The sequence below is a fragment of the Charadrius vociferus genome, unplaced genomic scaffold (genome assembly GCF_000708025.1).
Source record: "Charadrius vociferus isolate BGI_N301 unplaced genomic scaffold, ASM70802v2 scaffold200, whole genome shotgun sequence".
NCBI classification, from domain to species: Eukaryota; Metazoa; Chordata; class Aves; order Charadriiformes; family Charadriidae; genus Charadrius; species Charadrius vociferus.
The window spans coordinates 1,675,168-1,697,469 of NW_009646515.1; the positions used below are offsets into that span (position 1 = coordinate 1,675,168).

Consider the following 22,302-nt stretch of genomic DNA (forward strand, 5'->3'; position numbering starts at 1 on the left):
CCCCCCCCCGCAATAAACTACGTGTATAATTCTATGTTCATGATAGTCTATAGAGAGAAGCAAGGAAACACATATCCAAAAATCTGGTGTTCAGTAAACCAATTACTCAAACAGGACCCTGAAAAAAAGAGATAAGTAGAACAACTGATCTTCTAATCCTTAGAGCACTGCTTCTCCCCAGAAGTAAAAGTTGGAAAATGTTTTTAAATAGATATTTTTGGGTTTTTTTTTCTGTTACCATTCAATGGCATAATCTCGACTATTGGTATCTTTACAGTCAGAATCAAGAAACATATCCTTGTAGATCCTCCCACATAAGCAAAACATATCTGGAGCAGGGTGATCACACGTCTGCAGGACTTGAAGCATAACTTGTAGTGCCTTCTCTCTGTCACCTGCATTATTTCTTCTGAAATCAAATACAGAGAATAAAATTAATGACTTCAGATCCGAAACAGTAACTGCAAGTGGTGGAGTAACATTAACTGCCATCTATCCTACAACCCATCCATCATTACTATATACAGACTTGACTTTACTTACACTGTTGTGTGATTGTTAGCTGATTGATAAAACTCAAATGTATTCTCCCATCATGGTACTCTACTTCTAGCTCACCTAAGAACTGACTTAAGCCCAGAACTCCTCTATGAAAAAAAATCTGCCATCTAACTTGTTTCCTACCTGTATAAGTAGATAGGCTCTGGACATCCTGCAATGAGAAACAAGTGCTTGCTTAGTGCTCATTCCTGACAATAATTAACAAAAGTTGCTGTTCTTAACATTAGAGAGGACAGCTCATCCAGCTATGCCCAAGATTTGTAATCTTGAATCCAGAGGATCCAGAGCCAATACTAAGCTTCTCCTAAGTACAGGAGAAGCTGTACCAGAAGAAATACCAGGTCAACCCTATTTCAGCCAAAAGAATGATGGAGCTCAATATGGGGCCTTTGAACTACAAGAATAAAAGGTCAAAACTGAACTGTATTTCTTTCTTTATTAAAATTCTTCAGATCAAGAAAATTTCGGAAAACCAACAGCTGTAATGAAGTTTCTTTTGACAAATATTTAACAATCATCAGTAAGAAATCAGTGATTAAGTAACATTTCAGCTCCTCATTATTAAACACATCAGAATTTTTTACCTCTATTTACCTTGTTGTTTTTGTAAGTTTATAATTCACTTTTTACTGTAAAAAGTCACTTAGAACAAACAAAAACGTCTCTTTGCGAGAGTAATGCAAACACAGCTTAAGAGTTTAATAGCATCTTCAAGACATTTTTTAATCACCAGAGCGATTTAAAATATTTACCAACCCCTTTTCAGAACTGTTTACCATTTTTTGATCCCTTCCTAGGTATCCAGGAACAAGCTTACAAGTACTATGATTACTTTGTCAGCAATACCAGTAGCAGATAATGGTTTCTGGTAAATTTATTATTTGCATGCCCTGAAAGGATTAACATTTACTTTAAAGCAGCTCAGTTCCTCAGGTAACCAGCTGATGCAATAAGACCAATAACAACACATCTGTAGCAAAATTCAGGCTTCTGTGCATGTTAAGTGATGGAGAACACCTAATAAGATTAAACAGATTTGTAGCTGGTTGTGCAGGCTTCATCCTGCCTTTGATGTCACTGGCAGAGTGTGAGCTTTCACAGCAAATACTTAAATATTTTTGAAGCGTTTTTTCTTCAGATTGATTGTTGTTCTGAAATTAGTACTGGTCTTTTCTAATGAGCACACAAGGAGAAAGCAGTATCTTCTTTCAGTTTTACAAGAAATAAATAGAAGTTAAAAAGTAGGGGTAAATCCATTGCACGGTCAGCTTGCTGTAACCTAACCTGTTCTGAACTAACCAGATTCTCTCAGTAATAGTACCTGAGTTTCACAGCTGTTAATACGAACACAGAAAAAGTTGAGTAAATAGAGCTTAGTATAAAATTAGGCCCTTAAAAAGTAAGTCCAACAGGTCTCAGGTCAGGTGTAATGTGGTCAGAGAAGTCAGCGTGTGTTCAACTTTTTGCTGAAAACACAAGAAATGTGCAACTAGTACCTAACTTACAGCACTTTTGCATGGAAAAAGAATATTTTAAAAAAAAAAAATCACTGCTTCCCAGACAAGACAAATTTTGACTCAACCCTGCCTTGCATGAAAGCCGGTTAAATATTAAAGATAATATTAAGAGGTGTTATGTACTGATTGAAAAAGCATAATTTTAAAGAAAAAATACAATGCATAAAGCAAGACCCTGCTTAAAATAGGACACTCTGCAGATTAACACTTCGGGACATCAAAGGATGAACCTATATACACCTAATACAATACTAGAAGCATTTCAAAGGACCAAGTCCTAAATAAAGTGTACTAGAGTACTCAAGACAAAATTAAAGGCTTCTACCTCTTATAAGATAAGGAAAATAATCACCATTAAAAATATAATAAAATAAACAAAATTTAGCCCATGACAACTATACACTAACCTAAGAGGATATTATTAAACAAAAATCAGTTTAGACATCTTTTATTAAGCTCTATTTTTCACAGCAGCAGAATTTGATGCCCATTATACAATACAAACCCAACATACTAATTACAATAACAATAAATATGGGTACTGTTATCACCTTCTAAAACAAAAAAGAGAGGGCTAACCAAGAAGAAAAAAAAAAAACAGCAGAAAAATCACATAATTTAGGCTACAAGCAACTTTTCTAAGTCAATCTGAAAATATACTATTGGATAATAAGCAGAATCTGTTATGCTGGACCAAGACAGATTTTAATCTCTTATTTCATACCCCACACTTTGTCAGATCTGCATGTCTGACAGGTATCTTGAAAGAGGCCTGTGGTGCTATCAGTACAGTAAAAGAGATTACCTTAAACCCTCAAGGCTCTAGCACTAACTTCTATTTTTCTTACCCAATATCAAATATATTGGCTTCCCCACCATCCCTAACCCCCATTTAAAGCCATAGTAGAGTGAATCACACAAATGCGGGTTGGAAGGGACCTCTGGAGGTCACCTAATAGAAGCTCCTGCTCAGAGCCAGACCATCTCCCATTATTAGACCATGTCAGGCTTTACTTTGTCTGAAAAGCTGAATCTTTTAAACCTTCAAGGATGGAGATGCCACACCCACTCTGAACAGGGAAAGCTGAAGTACTGTTTGTTACAATGTACAGTCTTGTGAAGGAAGGCAGAAAATGTCCTCTTTATGCAGCAAACTGGTGTACCAGGTGAGGCTGATTCTGCAAAGCAAATCCCATTAGTATTAAGTTTTATAAGCCAGAACAGAATCCCAATAGGCTACTACAGAAAGGACCCTACCTTAAACAAGTCTGCATACACAGACAGTGAAAATATGAGTCAATCCTCATGGCTTGTCTGGGTTTGGGGAAGGAGTTTTTAAAATCACTAATCACAATCTGAAAATTCTTTCAAAATACAGTTTTACATTTACAAAACATATTTTAATTGTAAATGAGCTAGAAAAAAAAGAATACTACTACAATTTATTCAGAAATTGTATTAAAACAAAGCACATACCGTGGGAGAGCTGGTAATAATGCTATTTTTTTTTTCCAATGGTTTCTTTGTTAGCACACCTTAGTGCTAACAAACCTTGCCTTGCTAAAACTTGCACAGCAACCAAACAGAGAAAATCAGGCTAAATTATATGAACATGGTAACTGGAAAAGCTACTGCCAGTGAGGAAAAAGTTCTTCAAGTTACCTCTAAATACTAGGGCAATTATGAAAATATCTTAGTGCTAATGAAACAGTGCCAAAATCCCACAACCAGCAAAATGCTAGTCATTAAAAGGAAATGGACAGAGAGTAAAAACTAAAAACAACATGATGCCTTTTTACAAATACCCAGCACACGAATCTTCTGTACAGTTTTAGGCTGTATTTGAAAAAGAAAATAAACCATTAGGATTAGGAAAAAAAAAAAAAAGAAATCAAAGAAGGGAGAGAAGAACAATCAATGGTATGGAATGGTTTCTATACAAAGAAAGCTTCAATAAACTGAGTTTTTTCAGACAGAAATGACCATACAGATATTCCCCCACCACCACTCCCCCAAAAAACGGTTGTCCTGCAGGTCACCTTTATAGCCTCTAATCTCTTCCTCTAAATCCTCTCAGTGTTCTGTTGCCAGTTTAGTTTTACCTGATAGTCTGCATCTTCCAGAAACTGCTCACTGCTTCTCTTGCCAATTTGATAATGTTGCCAAGGGATTTATTGGTCTGCTTACTCTACCATGCTGCTTTAATTGCAGAAGCAGTCTTCTCACTTCCCTGTCTACACAAGTCTCTTTCACCTGTCCTCCTATCCTGCCACACTAACCACTTCTCCTTTACCTGTCTGAATCACTCCGTAGGGCTACAAACTTGATGACAGCGTTTGGCATATAACAAAACTAAATTTTTAAGCATGGGAATACAAAAGCACATGCTGAACAAGCAGAACTCAGTTACAATCAAGTTATGGTGCAACTTCAGTTTTGTAACTCCCCTTTCGCATATCGGTCCTGTCCCCATCTGCCACCCCCACAATTCTCTAGGCCTCTCTCTCTCCAAAACTCAAGAATAATTCGTTCAGGTTTGCTTCAGTTTGTTCAAGTTTTCTCTGAATTTGTACTAATGGATGGAGGTTACGAAACCAGCCATCAATCATCATTTGGAGAAAGCAGAATATCTTTACAAATCTATCCTTTTCCCTTCCCAAATTTATTTGCCAAACACAAAAATTGCTACTGTGGTCTCAGTAAGTCCCTGAGCCACAAGCTGGTGGAAGCAGTGGGAGCATTTAGGAAGATTTATCGCTATACATTTTACTCTCTCCGTACTCTTCCCCAGGTATCTACTGTTGACCACTGTCAAAGATAGGAATCTAGGCTAGAAAGAACTATGCCCAGAACCAGTATAGCCATCCTTATGCTGTTTCTCTCTCCTAGCTACCAAACATCATCCAGAAATAATATTTATATTACAGCCTCTCACCTGGAGTAATACTGCCTTACAGTAAAAAACAAATTATCTCTTTTTTCTTTCTTTCTGATTTCATGGCTTCACAATTCTTTCTTCCCCCTGAAATCCATTCTCTTCTCTGAATCCTTCTCTCCACTGCAGTCATTATAAGGAGTCCTAGTTTTAAACATCCCTAAACCAAAAATTCTTCCTGCTTCACAGGCTATTTGTACCAGCTTTAAAACACTGGCATGGTTAAGGAGCCAGAACTACACTCAGTGAACCAAGCCTTTGTCCAAAGTTAACAGGAAGAGCATGGATCTCACTGGCACAAGAATTAACTTGGTCTGTAAATAACAGCTGATATAATCTTTTTTTTCACCTTTTTATTTCCATCTTCCCTTGTTTCCATCTGTCTAGCTGGAGGAGACTATGCACTATAGAAAACTGTATGTCAGTGAAAAGTAATTCGCTGAAGGGAATCCACCTTTGGTTTACTTTATATTTCATGTTGACTTATTGATTTGATCTTCTCTTATTATTTCAAGGCCTCTATAAGCAAACAGATTTCTTGAAGAGAAATGCACAAGGGAATAAATTACACCATAACAAACAATTCTGAAAACATTTCCCATAGAATAGTACATTCAAAAAGAGCAGCCTGATTTTTCCACTGTAATCCTGTATGAATCTTGTTTGTCTTCTGATTTAAGCCTTGAAGCAGCTATCAATAGTTTACTGTACATATTACAATTTAAAAAAATATTATCTCACTGTCACATTGCAGAAGAAACGTCAGTGAGACAACTTAGAATCATAGAATCGCTAAGGTTGGAAGGGACCTTTAAGATCATCAAGTCTAGTCATCAACCTACCCTGACAAAGCCACTTCTAAACCATGTCCCTAAGCACCACATCTACCCCTTTTTTAAACACCTCCAGGGATGGAGAATCCACCACCTCCCTGGGCAGCCTATTCCAATGTCTAATAGCCCTTTCAGTGAAAAAATGTTTCCTAATATCCAATCTAAACCTTTCCTGGTATAACTTGAATCCATTTCCTCTCGTCCCATCACTTTTCACCAGGGAGAAGAGGTCAGCCCCCCTCCTTTCAGGTAGTTGTAGAGGATGATAAGGTCTCCCCTCAGCCTCTCCTTCTCCAGGCTAAACAACCCCAGTTCCCTCAGTCGTTCCTTATAAGGCTTGTCCTCCAGACCCCTCACCAGCTTTGTAGCCCTTCTCTGGACACACTCCAACTCCTCAGTGTCCTTCTTGTACTGAGGGGCCCAAAACTGAACACAGTACTCGAGGTGGGGCCTCACCAGTGCCAAGTACAGGGAGATGATCACTTCCCTAGTCCTACTGGCCACACTATTCCTGATACAGGCCAGGATGCTGTTGGCCTTCTTGGCCACCTGGGCACGCTGCCTGCTCATATTCAGCTGGCTGTCCACCAACACCCCCAGGTCCTTTTCTGCCAGGCAGCTTTCCAGCCACTCTTCCCCAAGACTGTAGTGCTGCATGGGGTCATTGTGACCCAAGTGCAGGACCCAGCACTTGGCCTTGTTGGACCTCATACCACTGACCTCGGCCCATCGGTTCAGCCTGTCCAGATCCCTCTGCACAGCCATCCTACCCTTAAGCAGATCAACACGCCCGCCTAGCTTAGTGTCATCTGCGAACTTACTGAGGGCACATTCGATCCCCTCATCCAGATCACTGATAAAGATATTAAAGAGAACTGGCCCCAGCACCGAGCCCTGGGGGACACCAACTGGATTTAACTCCATTTACCACCACTCTCTGGGCACAGCTATTCAGCCAGTTTTTTACCCAGTGAAGAGTATACCTGTCCAGGCCATGAGTAGCCAGTTTCTCCAAGAGAATGCTGTGGGAAATGGTGTCAAAAGCTTTGCTAAAATCCAGGTAGATAACATCCACAGCTTTTCCCTCATCCACTAAGTGGATCACCTTATCATAGAAGGAGATCAGGTTGGTCAGGCATGACCTGCCTTATACTAACTTAATAAATTAGTGTAAATAGAACAATTCATAAATTAACTGGTCTTCATAGAAGGTATGGTGTGCATTTATTATCATGTGTAATACCTTTGCTAATAGTAATGATATGTATTTAATAATAAAATGTGTTTTGAATTTTCTTGCATAAAAATAGGACACTGTTAGTTAAGCATGACTCCATAGCAGATGATCTGAACTGCTACTAACTGTACAGAAATCTACAGTGAAAAAGATTTAAAAAAACCCTTAATTATTGAGTAATACAACAACTAATTTGAACTGGAGTTATTACACTTGCATTCTCACTTAAAACAAGAAACTAATTTGTAAGTTAAGACACATTTCACCAAGGATGCCATTAGATTGTAGAACCTTTAATATTTGAAACAGTGAATGAGGAAAACATTACCCTTAACCAGGCTTTGAGACTACAACTAAATTTGCAAGTTTCCAGTTAGATATGACAGTGAAAAAAACAGGTTCCCTCCTTCCTCCTGGCCCCCCATATACACTTCAGGTGCTTCATGCAAACCACTCATATAAAATGAGGAACCCCATGATGTGTTTTTTACTAAATCTGAGTAATCATAGAATAGAACATTTTAAATAACCCAGTGTTTTTCAATGGGAATAATTTCCTATGGCTACTGTTATTCACAATTACTAGTGATTTTCTACTTGCACCCTGTTAAGCCCTTCACTTGCTAATTGCCTTTTTTTATTATTGTATTGGAATATGTTGCTTATTAAAACACAACATGCTGAGTTAAGTAACAATGACTGCAGCTGCCTTCATCTTTCATACAAGTGAAGATAGAACTGCCTTGGAAAAAGACTGAAGTCTTCACAGCTCTGGCCTCACGCCAGCGCTGGGTTTGGTTTTAAAGTCTACCCTGTTTTGAACAAAATTTGGCATACCCTTTGGTCTCTTTGCAAGCTTCCAGAACTTGGTAACTCCAGTCCTGGTAAATAAGGCCAATTGGAAATATTCAAACATAAGTGTACTGTGAATCATCAAAAACTTTGCTACCTAGCCCTAAATCAGTGAACTAGATCCTAAGCAAACAGCCAGCTGACAAGCACACTTAGCAATTGACTTAACTATAAGTATCTGTACTTTATCTACCATATATATACTACAGCAACAGGAAACAAAACAATAAAGAACAAATTAGCATCCTTTCTTATTATTCTCTTAATGTGATTACAAACTAGTAAAATTCATGGAAATGGTTTGCAAAATTTTCCCGTCCCATTGACTTTGATCATGATTTGTACTGCTCATGTGACTTGCTCAATGATTTTCAATAATTTGAGGCAATAGAAAACACAGAATAGAAAATGGTTCATTTTATTCTAAAATGATTAAATAAAAAAAAAAAAAAGATATTCTATAAACTTTTTTTTAAATGCAATATCACAGTTATTGCTTTCTACAAAAGACTTGGTAAAAACAATAGTAGGTTTTTCCAAAAAAACTTTAAGATCTTCTTTCACTGTTTGGTTTGGGTTTTTTTCCAGATGGATCAAAAATTTAACTGTTGCTTATGATTAATCCACATGATACTTTAAAATACTGAAATATTGTGATTCCAAACACAAAAGGCATATATAATGCATTAAAGAAGCACATTAAAATACTTTATATATCTTTATCTCCCTTGAGAAGAATCTTGGGGTTTTTTTAATGAAAAGAAAAACGGGAAGAAAAAAGCTGTAATACCAGAGAACCAGTTTTAACTCCATATGATACACACAGGTAGTATTTCTACCTTCTTTTCATTAATAAAGGCAGCCATTGCACTAGGTATTCAAGCAAATTACTTATTGGAGGGGTAACTGGATGTGTTCACATATTCAGATTCTGTAAGATATCAAATCCCAGGGTGAAAACTTCCACAAAAAAAAAATAGGATCATTGACCTCTGTGTGTGAATCTAGAAATTCATCAATAAAAGCACTTGGCAGACCTCAGCTGTAAGAGCAGTACAAGAAGGAGCTCCTCTGGCAAGAGCCAGGTCCTAAGTCTAACAGTATTAATGTAAATCAGTCCCATGAACTATATCTGTAACTCACACAGGAAAGCAGAGTGGACAAAGGTAAAAAACACAGTGACATGCAAACCATGGCACAACACGCAGGAACACTCTTTAAAACTGCAAAAACCTCAAAATTTCGGAAAAAAAACAGAAATTCAGATCATCATTACGACATAAATTCAGGCCCCATATATGTACTTGCCAGTGTAAAACTTTACTGTGTGATCGAGGGGGTTTTTGTGTGGTTTTTGTTTTGTTTGTTTGTGGTTTTTGTTTAAAGGAAACATGACTATTGCTCAGCTAGTACAAGAGCTGGTTTTACTGTGAGGTTTTGCCATGGACTTGCATTTGCTATTAGTGTTGAGGCACCTGCCTCGGGAGATGGGATGCAAGTAGAGTAGAGGCTGAGAGCTGCAGGAGAAAGGACAACTATGAAACTGAGGCAGCCGAAGGCCATCCTGCATGACTAACTTCTAGTTTTAAGCAGGTCACTTCACCCAAAGACTTGCCACAGAAATGTGCAGTCCTCATTTTATGGGAGCGCTAGCTTGAGAGCCTGAAGACTAATTAATAAAAGTGCATTTACATTTATTGCTGAAGACAATGGGAATTTTAAATATCACAGAATCACAGAATGGTCAGGGTTGGAAGGGACCTCTGGAGATCATCTAGTCCAAACCCCCTGCCAGAACAGGGTCACCTACAGCAGGTTGCACAGAACAGCATCCAGGTGGGTTTTGAATGTCTCCAGAGTTGGAGACTCCACCACCTCTCTGGGCAGCCTGTTCTAGTGCTCTGCCACCCTCAAAGTAAAGAAGTTCCTCCTCATGTTAGGATGGAACTTCCTATGTTCAAGTTTGTGCCCGTTACCTCTTGTCCTATTACTGGACACCACTGAAAAAAGACTGTTCCCATCCTCCTGGCACCCTCCCTTTAAGTATTTATAAGCATTGATAAGATCCCCCCTCAATCTTCTCTTCTCCAGACTAAAAAGACCCAAGTCCCTCAGCCTTTCCTAATAAGAAAGATGCTCCAGTCCCCTAATCATCTTTGTAGCCCTTTGCTGGACCCTCTCCAGCAGTTCCCTGTCTTTCTTGAACTGGGGAGCCCAGAACTGGACACAATACTCCAGATGCAGCCTCCCCAGGGCAGAGTAGAGGGGGAGGATGACCTCCCTTGACCTGCTGGCCACACTCTTTTTGATGCACCCCAGGATGCCATTGGCCTTCTTGGCCACCAGGGCACATTGCTGGCTCATGGTCATCCTGTTGTCCACCAGGACTCCCAGGTCCCTTTCCATAGAGCTGCTCTCCAGCAGGTCAGCTGTACTTATGTATGATGTTTCATCATGCTCTATACTTCAAAAGAAAAATCACACTGTAGACACATCAAGCGAAGAACTTTTAATAAGTGGACTTCATCTGTGTGCTGGTTCCACATCTGTAAATGTAAGTAAACACCACTGTTCTATTTCTCCATGATATGCTGATAAATTACTCAGGTATTGTAACAATAAACATCAAAGGACCCATAAGGAACTAATGATACTTCATGTGTGGGATGGAGGGCTGTGCCATATAATAAACGCGTATTTATTTATCATACAGCACTGTTACATCTTTAACAAGTAGATCGACACAAAATATTGAGACACTGACCAGCTGACCTCCAGCTATTCCAATGCACCACACCAGGCAAAGCTCTCGAGGGAAAAAATCAGACAGCCTTCAATTAGACACACATTTAAGACAGAGGAAATAAAATGGCAGCCTTAATTCAGAAATTATTAGCTTTCAAGGATCTGGAACTATGAGAACAACCTTTCATGCAAGCTACCATACCTCATCTTCACCTTATGCAGTGCTTGCCTCCCAGGCAAGGTATACCCATGGACTGAAGCAAACAGCCACCTACCCCTGAAACACCCAGCCCTCAATTACACAGCATCTTACTTCATACCAAAGCTGTGAATACAAATATTGAAAACATTCATGTTGCACATTTGGGCTGAACTTATACCTAAAGCTATCTTCCATCCTATGCCTAAATTAAGATACAATCAGACCTAAATCTCAGCTGGGGGACAACAACAAACATCTTAAACCAACCCACGTCTGTACAAAAGAGAGCACTCTGCTCTGCTTGTGTATGGACTCAAACTTAACTAGCTTAGAACACCGGTGGAGGAATGGCCTTTTGCTCCCTAGGACTTCTAAACAAGCAGCCAGGAGGGTGACCTATTTAGATGGCCCTGGCTTGGAAATAAGCACAAGCCCGTCATCGCAAACATCTGTTATTAGACTCTGTTATTAGACAGAAGACATGGCAAATCTAAGATGCTCTCAATGGTCTGCTCTGAAATGGAAACCATGGAGGAAGACAGTGATCTAAGAGATGGGCTGTGCTTAAAAACCTGCTATGTGAATCAAGGTACCAGAAAATGTCTGCCTCCCCTCTGTATGGTAATAGTAAGTGCTTTAATACATTTCTGCACAGTACTCTGCAGGCAGGCCCAGACTTGCTTTGCTCATGATCCAAGCCAGGTTAGGCCCAGGCTGGCTCTGAACCAGAATACATGCAGCTAGGCTGGAACAGTGCTGAGTCTAAAGGAAAACATGCCTTAGCACAACTTGTTAACTTGGACCCAGAACTGCACAAAACTGTGGTTCAGATTGGGCTCGTCACCACCTGATATACCAGCAAAGACCTGAGGCCCCCAGAAGCAATCCTCTACCACTTGGCTAGCTCTATGCAGCACTAGAAGAACACTGACTTGAAAATGCTAAGTAAAATTAACTGCCAACAGAACTCAGTTAGAGAGTCCAAGAGGAAATTAATAAATTACTTTCTCTGTTGATTATGATTCCAGTTCTGGCACACTTTCATAATGAAATTAAGCAAACAACTTCTGGAAGGTCAGATATTCTTACAGCTCCTAATTCTGTTTTCCTTATGATGTATTTTGTTCCTGGTAGGCTCAATCAGTTGTACTGAGCAACATTAATACTCTTCTGTATGCTGAAATTAATAGAATATTAAGTGAAAACATTGTTCTGTATTTTTATAAATAGATTCTGATAGAACTCGCTAAAAATAATTTGGTTTTAGAACAGAAAAAATAAGTGATTCAAAAATCCCATGGAAGTAAGATGCTAAAAGCAACACTTTAGGGGTGATTTTGAACTAAGTGGATTTGTTCTGAAAAGGTTCAAGTCTTAATGTTTGACTTTTGGCCATCACTTTGTTTTAAGGAGGCAAAAAAAAAATCTGTAGAAGCTAAAATCTACATTCTTATGATGGAAAAACGGTCATTTATTTCTGAAATTTTTTTTCCATAGAAATGTATAATGTTCCCAGATGAACACAAGGAGAGTCATGCTGATTCAGGATAGTGATCAATTTAATGAAACCTGTTGATGGGGAAAGCAAGTTCATGAGCAATTCATTTTGTCTTGCCTTACCAGGGTAGTATTGGCATTACCAAAACAGAGGATTTAATGGCATGAGGTTCACATGCTGCTCAAAATACACCGAGTTTGAAGACAGAGAGAGTAAAGGAGCTTGTTGATTTTATTATGCACATCTAAATGAAAAACTTTTAAAAACTGATCAAATTTGGATATTTTCCTAAGGACAAGGCACGACCCTAGCATTATTCTTACTGGCAAATTTAAATATTTTGAGTCAAATTCCTACAATAATAAAAAGTTGGACAAACAACTTCTGAAAAAAAAAAGGGCTCTTTTTTTGTTGAAACCACTTCTCAAGACATCAGTATGATATCTTAAGGAGACTTGAATTTCAGAAGCTTTATAAAATCAAGCCTGCAGTTTTTAGGGGTTAGGGGAAAAAGGTGGTAGACCATACCATTCAATAACAACAGTAATAACTATACAGAACATGGTTTATAATTTACATAATCACAAGCAATGTCAAAACACTAGCTTCTACTTTGAAATACTGTCTTGTGTTGTACATTAAAAATTTTATGCACCAAAAAGTGCATTTCTTCCTTTTATTTTTAAACAGCCCAATGAGAAAATTATCTTTCGTTAGGTGTGATAAATACCACAGCAAACTGCAAGTTATATAAATGGATTCTCTCTTGTCTTCATATATTCAGAACAAAATTTTCTGAAGGAAACACTTCAGCAAAACAAGTTAACAGACTCGGTAGATGGTTAATCAGCTAAAATTTAATGATCTATGATATCAGGAGTAGAGAATCAAGATACCCAGTGTTCACTTCCAGTCTTCAAAAAAAAACCCTACCTAAGTTGAATTATATGTAGGAACTATATTCACATATTTGGTACCAACAGCTAAATATTAATCACTTATCATTCTTATTAAAAAGGCTTCATCATCATCTAAATTTAGGTTAAGGTTCCAAACATGGGTCTAGTTATTTTTTTCTGTGAGAGATTTGGGCATTATCTGGCACCTGATACATATCTTTTCACAGAGGTAATTCTCATTGTAATCAATTCACTTCTCAGAACTTACTGGTTTTATTTTTTCTTTTTTAAATAAAAAAATAATTTTAAATAGGTTTAATTCCACCCTTCACAAACATCTCTATAGCTAGGTGTCATAAAAGCACAGGCATTAGAATTATGTGCAGTATCAGTGATGCTTACGCTGAATATTCTATATACTCGGTATTACTCACTACTGCATTCTTTCAAAGATGCTTTCAAGCTACTTGCCACTGCATCACTCAGATGATCGCTCAGTCTGTTAACAAGCCACCAGATCCTTTTCAAAAATCACTGTTTTCTATGACCTTTCCTGTTGGCATGTACTGCATTTTTGGTTCCTATGTGTATGACCTGGCACACGGTTGCATGAGAATGATTTTCTGGGTTTTTTTGAGAGAACACAGTCTATAAAATGCTGTTAGAAGACTATTCTTTAACACAGAACTGATGCAGTGATATTTTTCTGAGCAACGATTTTACATTTACTCCTAAGTCTCATGAAACTGTCAAATGGCACCAGACTTATTACCACTTTCCACAAAATGCCACAGAAACTGTTTTTCTAGGTCTAATATTAAGTTCTTAATCCCTTTGACATATGCCATCCTGATGCTGCCCAGGGCTAATTTTTAGTTAGATTGCAGGTCACAATTTTTAATAGCATGGGGATTGCACCTAACCAGTTACTGTTATTATTACATGTTATTTCATTTGTATAAGATCTATTTTCTACAATACAATCTTAATATAAATTCTTTCGAAATGAAGTAACTATTGTACATTGGCACTTCAGAAATCTGTAGCTAACTAGAAGAGTTCAATAAGATTTCTGTGATTCCTCATCTAGCAATGTGCCTGTAGGTCCAGATTACCTTTCAGCCTTTCAAGGAAGCTGTACCATGAATGTGTATTCATGGATCAAGCAGTGCTTGTTACCTATTACTTTAATAACTCACTCTATTATGCTAAACTTTTCAAGATGTTCAGAATAATTGGGGACTCCGAATAAATAATCTCAGCCTGACCAAGAACCAATTGGTATCATTGAAGTCTTTCACAATTACTCAGGTGGCCTTTGGAACAGATCCACTCTCAGGTTGTTGACAAAATGCTGCTTGTTGGAAAACAATGATTTCAAAAGTTACAAGCTGTCCTGGTTGTACAGGAACTATGGGATCAAGGAAAGATAACTGTGGTGAATACCAGTGCGTACAGAAAGGGAAAAGAATTTGAAATTATCTGCACTATAAATTTATACGTAAGCCCATACAGAACAGCAATAAAATGAAACAGCCCCAAACAATTATCCTTACCGATTCAATGCAAAAGCATAATGAAATTTAATGTTGTGTTGATCAGCCAGATCACAGGTAGGAAGCATTTCTAGTGTTTCTACCAGCTTCACCATAGCATCATAGTCCTGGTAGGAATTAAGAAAAGAAAAGAAAGAAAACAAAAGAAATTGAAAGCAGACGAAAACGTCACTAAACTAAAAGGTATCATGATTGCTAGACAATATCTCAGCTGACTGTTCCTAGAAGAGTCAGTGAAACAGCCACAAACTCTGTGCAAGGAATTAAACTGGGATTTTGTCTATCTATGTCAGTACTTGGCTCTTCCTCACCTCAATGCTACTATTGCCCAAATTACTGAATCCTTCTGTCCAGTTTGATCAATTACAATCCCAGCACCAGGGAGGAGAGGTGACGAGTCTGGCTCTTTCAGGCCTTATTAAGGACTTCTGATGAATGACGCTTCATCAGGTCATTGCAGACTTGAGCACAGTTCATTCTGCAGTATGTCAGCCGGTTGTGCATTCATTTGGGTTTCTCAGGGGTAACCCACATATACATAGCTGAAGATGCCAGTTTACTGACATCACAAAAGGCCTCACACTACTTAATTTGTTCAAAACACGTTTCCAGATGATCACATTTCTCAATGGAGAAGATCTTTCACAAGAATGCAAATGATCACCAGAGGTGATCAAAATGAAGTTGGATAGATTGCTGCAGGGAAATATGCATCTTGGAATGGGAAGTTGGGTTATGCAGGAGGATGTGGTCACCCACTGCTCTCACAACCCATCTATACTTATGAAATAACCAGCATAGCTCCTGATGTTAAAAAAAAAAAATCCATAGAATTGTTGGAAGTATATTTTAAAAAGGATGTCAAACACACAGATGGGCAGTTTGGAAATAGAGTACACAGGCTGTGTTTTAGCAAAAGCAAAACTTATTTAAAAAACAAAATCAAGAAAAAAAGGTGCAGTTATATTTTAAAAACAGAGCAATGTTTCTTTGAATGACAGTTCTCAATTTGCACACCTCTGGCGAATCCAATGGTCACAACAAATGCATTGTCTTCATTTTTAAATATATTTGACTTTGGGGGCAGAGGAGGAAAGGGAGGGAAGGGAAAAGCAAACATCTGGCTTTGGTTAGGGATTTTTTCTTTTTTTTTTTTACAGGACATTAAAAATTATTAAAAACAAAGAAGGAGACCTCAGGAAGTCACCTTATCTGTATGTCTTAATCATTGGCAAAAAAAATAAGAGCCTAAAGCCCCATAAGTTGCCCAACAGACAAATCAAACTGTTAAACAATGTAACAATTTAGTGTCAGCTTTGAATCACTGTTTAACAAACAATGAAGTATAGAAGAACAAACGAGAGCCAAAATCCCGTGGTAAAATAATCTTCCTTAGTCTTTAGGAACATACCTGAATATCTCTGTAAGAAAGAAGCAGGTTTATGACAATGTCAGAAGTTAGCACTTCAGTATTATCCATACGAAGCTTAATCCTGGCCAGCTCCTTAGCCAGTTCATCTCCTTGATACTTCTCTCTAGCTTTTCTAATATCATTTAGCAGTGTTTCTTTATAATATGCACTGAAGAAATAAAAGGTAGACATATGGGAAGACAACTGTTAGATATTTCTTAAGAAACATAGTTATACTCCTAATAAAAAGCATACTTTCTAATAAAAAGTACCACTTCCTCAGACTGAGGTGCACATCAAATGTTTCCACGTTTTTCATTAAGTCATTATACATATTCCACCTTGCACCATCTCAGACTGTGGGACTATGCATCAATATGTTTATAATAAGGATTGTGAGACAATTTTATCAACACAGTAAAACTGGGGCATTTTTCTGCCCCATTACTGACCATGACAGTAGTGACTTGTATCTGTAACCTAAAGAAGGCAGCAATTGGGATAATAAAGTGACAAAGAGAGGAAAGACCAGTGTGGTATAAAGAGGAGGAACATGATTTTATCATGAGAGGAGGTAAGATGCTTTTAAACAAAGAAACTAAAAGAAAAACAAGCCATCACAAGCCGATTTAGTTGCAATCTGTTTGATGAGCATAATACGTGGGCAGGATCTATGTAAAATCCCCCAGTAAGCGCATCTTATTTACACTAACATCAGTGCACAATGCAACACCAGAGCTTTTATAGAATATAAAATCATATATACATTATCAGTATAAGAGTTATAAACGACATGGACAGGCTACTTAGAGGTAACTTTATCTGGAGCAGGTAATGGAGCCTATAGTTTGGAAGCTAGCAGATGTCACCTGACAGATAGTCAAGTGCATACAATGCTTTTGTTTACAAATGAGCATTGCAAAGTATTAAACTTTGCTTAGCATAGGCCCTATACATAGCAAAGAAAACAAAGCTTTCTGTCTCATACACATTATATCTTACATATAGCGTGTGAGATGTGTTTATAATGCAAAGTAGCAAGGGTGCAATACACACTATTGGAAAGCTTTTCATAGTTGTTTCACTGTCAGTGGAGGTTAGGCCTAAGTCACTATGGGTTTCCAATCTCAGGTTTCTGTCCAGCATCGCCTTCTACCCAGCTAATGATAATTAGTCCTTCTTGTGCTAACCTAACCAAAGGGAGATAGCGGATAATGTTTTTCAAAAGTATCTAAATGACTTAGGAATAGGAGTCTTGCTTTCAAGAATGATGCAACACTTAACCTCTTCAAACTTACTCGAGCTTTTGGCAAGAATGAGGGATCATCTAGCTACATCTTCCTCTTACAGGATCTACCACAACAGTGTCTAATTCTGCAGCTGAACAAAAGCCTCTTTTCAGGCACTTCAGCCTGAAAATGAAAGAAAGAAAAGAGGCTTTACTGTAGGACTTCATGACACAATTATCAAACCAAAATCACCCACAACTCTGGTCATAAATGTCAGAGACAAAGTATACAGGTAGCTTTGGACAGCTTGTGCCCAGAGTACCATTTCACAATGACAAAAACACTAAGCAGTAGCAAAATTTACTACTACCAGGACCAACTGTGCTACTAGTTTCATGAGTCTACACTGCTGAGCACAGCTCTCCTGTATGCTGACCAACTTTACTGAATTTCTGCTCCTCCTCTCATCCCTTTCCTCAAAGTGGGCCTGTGTTGCTTGCATGTAGCCTCCCCTCCAGGACTGTTTTGATAAGTAGGAAGAGGCAGTCTGAGCTTTTTCAGGCCAGCAATGTCCCGGTCGCTGCCCAGCAAGGTGCAAGAGAATAGCAGACCTGCCATGGATGGAGGTGTAAGGGACAAGGTGTGTGTGGGCAGGGTCATCTATGAGATCCTAAGAGTGGGACCAGGTGAGAAAAGGAGTTTTTTAGGTGAGACTTTCACTTGCGTGGGATAGCAATGGGGAAAGAGAAAGAAATCCAAGGGTCCTCAGTGCCACCTCATGCTTCAGACACTAGAAAAAATAAAACCTAGAAGCTCAGTCTTTCCCAGTGTTTTCAGAAATACAAAAAAAAAACCCAAAAAACAACGGACTCGCTGCAGAGTACAGGGTGAGCAATTGAGAAAGAGAGATTTCCATCCCCAGCCTCAGTCCTCAAAACTCCAACAGTCCCTTGTAGAAGTTGTTGAACAGTATCATGTTTCTTAGGTGATATCAGAAGGCTAATATTTCAAAAAAACCCCAAACAAACAAAAAAACTCAAGCCCAACCATGGAAGTTACATTGCTGCCCTATACGTCCTATACTTATTTGGCAACAGAAAAGGCCAGTCTTTGGCCTTGAGCTCTATGAAGAGGCTGTGATCTTATCTCCTCTTACAACCTTACGCACATAATTTATACTTAAGCACTTTACCTTACCCATGGACTGCCTTCGCTTAATGATATTTCAGAAAGTAACCATAAATCACTCTATGGCATAACATGGTTAGTTAACTGCAACAACTGCAGGACATCAAATACAGAAAGCAGTAAAGTTAGCAGTTTTTTTCAACGCTACGTTAAGTGCAGTGAAAAAAGAAATTAAAAAAAATCAATGCTACAAGACTCTTGTCTTTTTTCATAACATTAAAAAGAGGTGTCAAAGGTTCTGCAGGCATATGAGTTGTAAAATTACCATGATGTAACATGAACATCCTTGAGAAGGCTGATAAACTTGTCCACCAGTGGGACACAAAGTGGCCCCAGGATATTGTCCCAGCTGGGTTGCATATACTCAGAAGCTCTTCGTTGGGCATCGCTTTCACAGCAAAAGTAGTCAGCACAAGGTGTGACGATGTATGGAATAAAATAATAATTGCCACTGGAAGCCTAAAAGAAAAACAGGCACAGTTTAAAAAACAAACAGAAGTGGAAATATGCTTGGGTATACACAGAATCTTTTGCTGTCAGAAAAAACAACTAGATTAGGGCTGGTGCACTATGAAGCTTTAGTACACTGTTTAACGCAAGATTTGCAAGCATTACATTCAAGGAACTTTCTGTGGAAGAGTTACAAATATTAACAAGGGTTATGAATAAGGGTCCGTACATGTTAAGAGACAATACAACAAAACTACTCAATATTTTTTCCATGTGATGCACAGATCCTAATAGGGTCTGACAGTTACAAGCTAACCTTCTGCTCCCAAATCTTTTGGGTCAGAGATGTACTTGCGTCCTCTCGGCTCACTCTGTGCTAGGAACAATATGATGCAGAGCTACCCACAAAGAGAGAGAGAACTACAGAAACACAGGCATTGGAAGGACTTTATGGAGATGTTTAATCCAGAAGAGCCTACAAAACATCTGCTGCATGCTGCCATCAAACAACAAACCAACCAACCTACAAAACTTTGAAATGTTTTGTAATACACGTAAGACTTTTAACACAAAATTTTAGAATTAAAAAACAAAAATCCTTAACATGCCACATAAAAAGCATAAACATGATCAAGGTGCTGAAGGGCGAGAGGAAACAGGAAATGCCCTTCAGAGCCTGAAACCAGCAAGGTTAGAGTCTTCAACTCCTAAGCAAGAGCCCCAAAACCAGACAACTGCAAAGTTTTCAACAGCTACTAGAAGCACCAGTATCCCATTTCGAGCTACAACAATTCTCTTCTGTTAAAAGAAAAGTAAACTTTGCATTTCAGAGTAACTAGATAGCAGCACTGAAAAATGGGGCAGTATGATAAATCTAACACAATCAACTACCACTAAATACCCTTCAACTATCACCTTGGGGATACCAAGGCATCAAATAAATGCATCAGATACATACAGCAAAATCATACCTTTCATTTTTTCATATCATCTAAGCCTGCAATAGAGCCGTAGCCATTTAAAGTCACCTTGAACAACAGGAGAATGCTGAGATGATGGAAAGAATGGATATGAAGATCGCACATTTTATATGCATTAATAAACCAGACGAGAAATAAACTGTTCACAGGAAGTAACAATGTAGGGCAGGCAGTTACTAAAAATACAGATGGAAAATAACCTGTATCAGTGACATCCTGTTGCTGATCTGAGTCTGTAAGGATTTAGAATTTTAAATTATTTCTAACAGATAAAGATCAAGCCACATTCCTGCCTCATAAACACCACAAGAGAGTACAGTATCTCTGTTGTAACATATCATTATCTGTTGCAATGTTATCTTTACTTCCTACTAAAAATTCAGAAAACTTGCAACCTAAACTACCAGTATGTTAAAACAATTTAGTCTCAGGTTCATTCAAATAAACACCGAGTTCAATGCAACACAAAAGCTTCTTGTATATAAACTTTATTATTAAACCTGTAACAGTGAATTAGCTCTTCCTGCAATGGAAAAAAAAAATCTAACTTGAAGTATGATGTATCTTGCAACACAAACAGAGCCGCAGTCATCTTCTGAAAAAGCAAAGCTATTTTCAGAAAAAAAATTAAATTATATGCATGAAGCTGTATTAATCTTATTCAGCCGATATCTCATTTATTTGACTTAGATTTCTTGCGTCTTTTTGGAGAATGAAATCCATGCAATTAAAACCACATTTTTATCCATGACAGACACATTTTTGTGTGCAAGATTCAGGAACCCTGCACATATTTGAGCATGTCACGTTGCCTGAAAAGCAACCAGCTTGAATTTTCTAGCTTCTTCTGTCCAATATTTACATATAATAAATTATTAAGGCCCTTCATATAGAGTTTGTGGCCTTTCTAAGAGAGTCTGTCATATTTTTCTTATAAAAAAACCCCAGTTCTGTCCATCTACTTTTCTTGCACTAGCAAGGGCTAGAGATGGCTCAAAAATATCATCCTTGCTTTGTCAGATTGCCTACTCAGAAGGCTGGTCTCTGACACCATTGTGAAAATTACTGTCCTGTCATACACCAACTATTGCTTTTTAAGATAACAAATAAATGACACAGGTACGTATGAAGTAACTTATATAGCACCTCTAGCTGCAAAGATATATAATCTATGAATTATAATAGAATTATATCTTCATAGCTTATAAAGACTGCATGCTGAGTTGGTTTATTTCAGGTTTAGTAGTTAAGCTATTTTTGTTGTTTTATTTTGAGAAATTTAAGTTAAAAAATACAAAAACACAAGCAGATTGAAAAAAAAGTTCCCAATAGCTCATCCAGCAAATAATGTATGCCCAATATGCTAGCAACGAAACCTCTGTATTCAATCACAACATTTTAAAATCTACCACAAAAAGATCTAAAAGTTTAGGAACATTTAAAAAAAAGGAAATAACTGCACTTAAGTTGAGAGAGGGACCTGTTATTCAGAGGAAAATGGTTAAAGGAATTAAGCACAAAGCCATGCCTTCACTGAAGGGCTGAAAAAGTTAGGCCCACATAGGCCATTTTTAGGCTTTAGGCAGGGCAGGCCAAACGTAAAGTGCTTTTTGTCTTAAAATACTCCTCTAAACATTTTGCTAATGCTGTTAAAAGTAAAATGTTGACCTTAATAATGTAAACAGGTTTTTTTTTTAATTGTACTGCTACACTTTGTGACAGAGATGCTAAATTAGTATTAAAGGGCTTTTTGAGTAAAAACCCTGCATTTTTAGAGAGGGAATTATGCCTGCACAGCTAATAGCACAATTATTTCACTTGAGCCATGCAGTTCATTTTGCCACTTGCTCAAGCATCCAGAGTATTAGTAGTGCTCACCGTATCTTCCAAAGCAGTTAGAAGGAAAACACATAGGATAACAGAAAATGAACTGCTTTCACTCAAATAAGTCACTAGCTTTTGAGTGTTCAGAGAGTTTAATCCACCGTTGTCTTCAGAATTAAGGTTTTCAAAGTAGTTTTCTGTGACTTACATTCCTATCCATCTTGCAATACAGGAAACTAAGATATTATAAACCTTTAAAAAATACTTCCATATATACTCCCACTTGAATACATGCAGTATTTTAATGTAAAGACTGTGAAGAGAGATTATCACAAGCCAAATATCCTAAATGCTTGGTATCTAGCTTGCAAGAAACAAGTACTCC

General features: G+C 37.9%; 1 protein-coding gene across 1 annotated transcript in view; it reads right to left on the reverse strand.

The window, feature by feature from the left end:
• Positions 1-22,302, reverse strand: part of MAP3K15 (mitogen-activated protein kinase kinase kinase 15) — a 65,592-nt gene that overhangs the window by 33,424 nt on the left and 9,866 nt on the right. The window contains exons 4-7 of the mRNA XM_009884838.1: positions 18,929-19,122; positions 16,247-16,415; positions 14,836-14,942; positions 239-409 (exon numbers count right to left, since the gene is read on the reverse strand). Coding sequence (XP_009883140.1) covers positions 239-409; positions 14,836-14,942; positions 16,247-16,415; positions 18,929-19,122 — 641 coding nt within the window. The remainder of the gene's footprint in view (positions 1-238; positions 410-14,835; positions 14,943-16,246; positions 16,416-18,928; positions 19,123-22,302) is intronic.